This window comes from Frankliniella occidentalis, unplaced genomic scaffold (assembly GCF_000697945.3).
Source record: "Frankliniella occidentalis isolate FOCC.00 unplaced genomic scaffold, Focc_3.1 Scaffold90, whole genome shotgun sequence".
Lineage (NCBI taxonomy): Eukaryota > Metazoa > Arthropoda > Insecta > Thysanoptera > Thripidae > Frankliniella > Frankliniella occidentalis.
In genome coordinates, this window is record NW_026267219.1 from 10,426 (window position 1) to 14,723 (window position 4,298).

Here is a 4,298-nt window from a genome sequence, read left to right on the forward strand (position 1 = left end):
AGGGGGAGGAGGGGAGGCGCGGGGGAGAAATTGCCCTCAGTGGCTAAACTTACTCGCAGTTGACGTAAAGCAGAAAACGCCAAGGGGCGAGGCCAGGGATGGTTGCGGGGTCGGGGATGGCAGTGCCGCAGTGTCGGCGCGAGAGAGGAATGGAGGAGGGGGCGGGGGGAGGCGGCCGCACGCACCGCCTGGAAAGAAGTCAGTTGAAAATTGTGTTAATTTTTTAGCGTGGCCTGGTTCTCCCGGCTGAGTAGTGGCAAATGAACTTTGCATAGTTATTTCGCTTGGTTTCCCTTGTGGTTTTCTTTGACGGCAGACTCTGCCAAAGACAGTGTGTATGCAACTGATCAGCATTCTGATGTATTTGGAGCTGTACGGAAAGTGTCGTTGTTTTTATTAGATTATTTATTTTAGTGAATCCCGGGGCCGTAAGTAAATTGTAGAATGGACACAAAAATAGCACAACATGTATATGCAACACGTATATTTCTCATATACTCTGTCTGCGTGCATTCCACTACTGGTTCCGTTTTTTGTGTGCTTCCGGTTTACTTCTCAATTCCGGCTCTGGGATTCGCTGAAATATCCTATTGTTTTTAATCAAGCGTTGTGTTAGGAAGTGAAAGGTTGGATCGTCCGCGAGACAGGTTTTCAAAAACGTTACCTCCTCTGTTTGTGTGCACAGACACGATCTACACGGAACGGTACATGGGCTTGCCCACCGCTGAGGACAACCTGGGCGGCTACAACGGCACGGACGTGACGCGCAACGTCGCCAACTTCGCCAAAAAGAAGTACCTGCTGATTCACGGCAACGCAGACGACAACGTACACTACCAGCAGTCCATGGAGCTGTCGCGGGCGCTGGAGAACGCCGTCATCATGTTCCAGCAGCAGGTGAGCATCCCGCACACCCACTCATGGGCCATTGGCATTGGGTGGGAGACAGAGGAGACGACTATCCACTGGGCGGAATCACTCTGCATGGTGTGAGGTTGTAGCCGAAAAATTTAACGGGAAGCTTTGCGCCCTTGTCGAGGGGACTGTCTGTTATGTAGAGTATAGTGTATTTCGACTAACAGGGGAAGAAGAATACCGGGTAGAATATAAATGTTCCTGATTGGCCGAGCGCCTACCCCCACTAACGGCGTGACGTAGAGGCGGGAAGCTCTCGACCAATCGGTAACGTTTATGCTCTACCCACTATTCTTCTTCCTATGTTAGTCGAAATACACTATCCCGGCGGAAGATTTAGAGAAGACTCATGGGAATAACATAACCCTACTGCGCATGCGCAAGCTATGGTGGGGGGCGGCTCGGCCGGCCCGGTGTCGCCTCCCACCAAATCTGCCGCCGGGATACTCTACTTACTATGTTCCCTCCGTAGCTATCGCTGACTTGACCAGCGTTTCGCGTCTGGCGTTGTTCTCGCCCAGTACGAAAGCCGGCCTGATGCACTCTTTTCCCCTTTTAGACAGTCCCCAAGACTGTCTCTACCAGAGGGTGCAAAAGGCAAATTCCCACCCCCCACCCCCCCCACCCTGCCCCTCCCCGCCATAGCACAGGGCGGGCGAAGGCACGCCAGGTCCGGACGGCGCGAGGATCGTCTTAAACGCCTACTTTAGATGTACGAAAAACTGAAAATGGGGATTAAATCTATGGCACCGTCTCTTTCTTAGTCCTGCGGGCTATTTTTTTGTTCGCAAGAGGTTGGCTTGCAGGGCCCCGGGCCACATTCTGTGCACAGATGGTGTCGACCATGGGCACACACTGAGCGGGGCGCAGCGGGGTCCATGTGTTTCGATGGCATACTGCTCGCTTTGAGCAAGCAGATGCTGCAGCCTCATGAGCCCAAGATGAATCAAAATATGCCGCTGGCCGCATTATTTTTATTTCCCCCCCCCCCCCACACACACACACACCGGACGCTGTTTGAACCGGGGCGGTCTAGGCCGTTTTAATAAGCTCCATAACGCGTATGATGGCAAAGTAAAGGGAAGGCTGTTGCTTCAAGTTGAGCGCGTCGAAATGCGATGCAAAGTTATGCAACGAGCACTGGCGAGGGCACTGAGAGCCCCGTCCCGCCCTTTTCCCTTCCCCTTCCCGGCCCCCTCCTCGTCCCCGTCCCGCACGGGGCAGGACACCAGCGTGTTGGCGCAGGGAGTTAGGCCAGAGAAAATAAATACACATGCGGGAGCGGGAGCCGGACTGGTGTTTGAACCTGCGCTCGTGCGGTCTCTTTACGTGTGTCGCCGGCGAGGTCGTCGGAGGAGCGGGGTCATGGGGAAGCGGGGGAGAAGGCGGGGGCTCGCACCAGGGGTAAGCGCTTCCTGCGGGCGGGGCCGGCCAGGCCGGGCCGGGGCCGCCCCCGTGGAGGATATAAATTTACTGTACCCGGCACAAACGGGGTGAGGGGGTTGAGGGGTTAGGGGTGGGACGGCGGAGGGGACAAGAGCGGGGTCAGAAAGAGTTCTCGCCTCGGCCGCGCCCGCACGAACACGCCTGCCCGCCCCGCCCGCGGCCTCGCCCGCGCTAACAGCTTTTGCAATACAACACGTATCTTGCGGGCGGGGAGCGGCTAGGGGGAGGCTCGCCGCAGCCAGCGGGTCTCTTTTCCACTACTACTATACTGACGGCACCACAACGCGTCGCAACAACCCACACGCACGCAGGCACGCACACGCGCGCGGCAGGATACAGATACCCATCAACGATCTTCGCTCCGAGCCTCCCCTCCCTCCTCCCTCACCGGCAACAGCCCCACCGCAGCCTCATCCGCACTTTACGTGGGTAGTAAAACGCGCTGTTATTGGAGAATAGCCTACAATAACAAAAAGCTGGAGGAGGGAAGTCTGCCTGTACTGTACTGCCCGCCACCCACCCCACCCCCCAAGCACACCATGTTCTCCATTATTCCCGCCACAACACCCACCCCTTCCGTCTAGAAGGACATCCGCCTTTGGTGAACTCTTCCTCTTGCGTAAACTCTATAAAGCATTCCGGTAAAGCTGAAATGCAGAAGAATGCGGGGAAGAAGAAAACGGAAATCGCTATGCTTTAACATGCTGACTTCCGTTTTCTTCTTCCCCGTATTCTTCTGCATTTCAGCTTTACCGGAATGCTTTATTATCATGAAGATGCTCTACCCGCATTTCTTTCCGCATCAGTAGTACATGGTGGGTGTTGTAAGCCGTACTTTTAGTTGGTTCCGCATGCAGGCGTGCCTTGTGAATTTACCCACCGACTCTTACCTCGTCGCTCATGGCCCCGTGCGATTACTGCGTACCCACACCAGTATAACCAGCAAAAAGCATACAGCTTAAAAAAAAACACCCTGTACTTGCCGTTACAATAACACAGGTACATTTCTGAATTGTTTGTTTTTGCAGAGCTACCCGAACGAGGCTCACGCGTTGGCGGGCGTGAAGCGACACGTGTACCACACCATGGACGACTTCTGGACGCGGGCCTTCAAGCTGCCGACGCCTGAGTGGCAGAACCGGGCTTGAGTAGTTCCTCCCCCTATTCCCCGCAATCTCTCTATCCCCCCTCCCGTCCTCTTTCTGCCACTGCAGAAAAATATATAAGAAAATGAAGCAAACTCTGCTCTGTGCTTTTTAACGTTTCAACCGTTTCAACGCATGCACACACGGGGTCTTTTTTGTCATGTACCGTCACCAGTTTTGGCTGTAAAATTGGAAACAATGAATCTGACTGGGACCGTTGATATGATAAACACCAGTATATTTCTGTACAGTGAGCGTCCCCCCCCCCCTTCTTCATGTTCCCTCTTCATCCCCTGCAGCCCTTATTTGCAGAAGCATGTCATGAAGCCGAGTCAGTCTCCACGGGCTGCGTCGCGCTCTCTCCCGCGCCAGGGCCCCGGCGGCGGTCCAGCGGATGCGATCTGAACGCCACCCGAACGAGTCAACAGAAGCCGGAACCTCACCTCGCACCCCGTATTTATCCGTAGCCCCTCTCCTCGCGGGGGCCGGGGGCCGTGCCAAGAGAAAACGAGCTCGATTTTTCCCCACCCTATGCGCCGCCGCCGATCCGGAGAGAGGAAGAAGGGGGTGGAATTGGGCACTACCCCCCTCTCCCCTCAGCTCTCTCTCTGATGCATAACAAAACGCCCGATTCGCCTGATGGGTAGGCAAAAAACAAGCCTTCGCCCTTTAGTTTGAGAGGGCAAAAAGCGTGGCTAAGAGTGGTCTGGATCCACGCTACCGCCTCCCTCTCGCCCCTTCCTTCCCATGACTTTCCACACTGTGAAGCTAACATCAACGTAAATAATTTAT

The 4,298-nt window shown here is 55.0% G+C and overlaps 1 protein-coding gene across 1 annotated transcript in view; it reads left to right on the plus strand.

The window, feature by feature from the left end:
- The window catches only part of LOC113216013 (venom dipeptidyl peptidase 4), a gene marked incomplete in the record, with an annotated part of 14,315 nt that extends 10,017 nt beyond the window's left edge, over positions 1-4,298 (plus strand). The window contains 2 exon segments of the mRNA XM_052269350.1: positions 686-897; positions 3,390-4,298. Coding sequence (XP_052125310.1) covers positions 686-897; positions 3,390-3,509 — 332 coding nt within the window.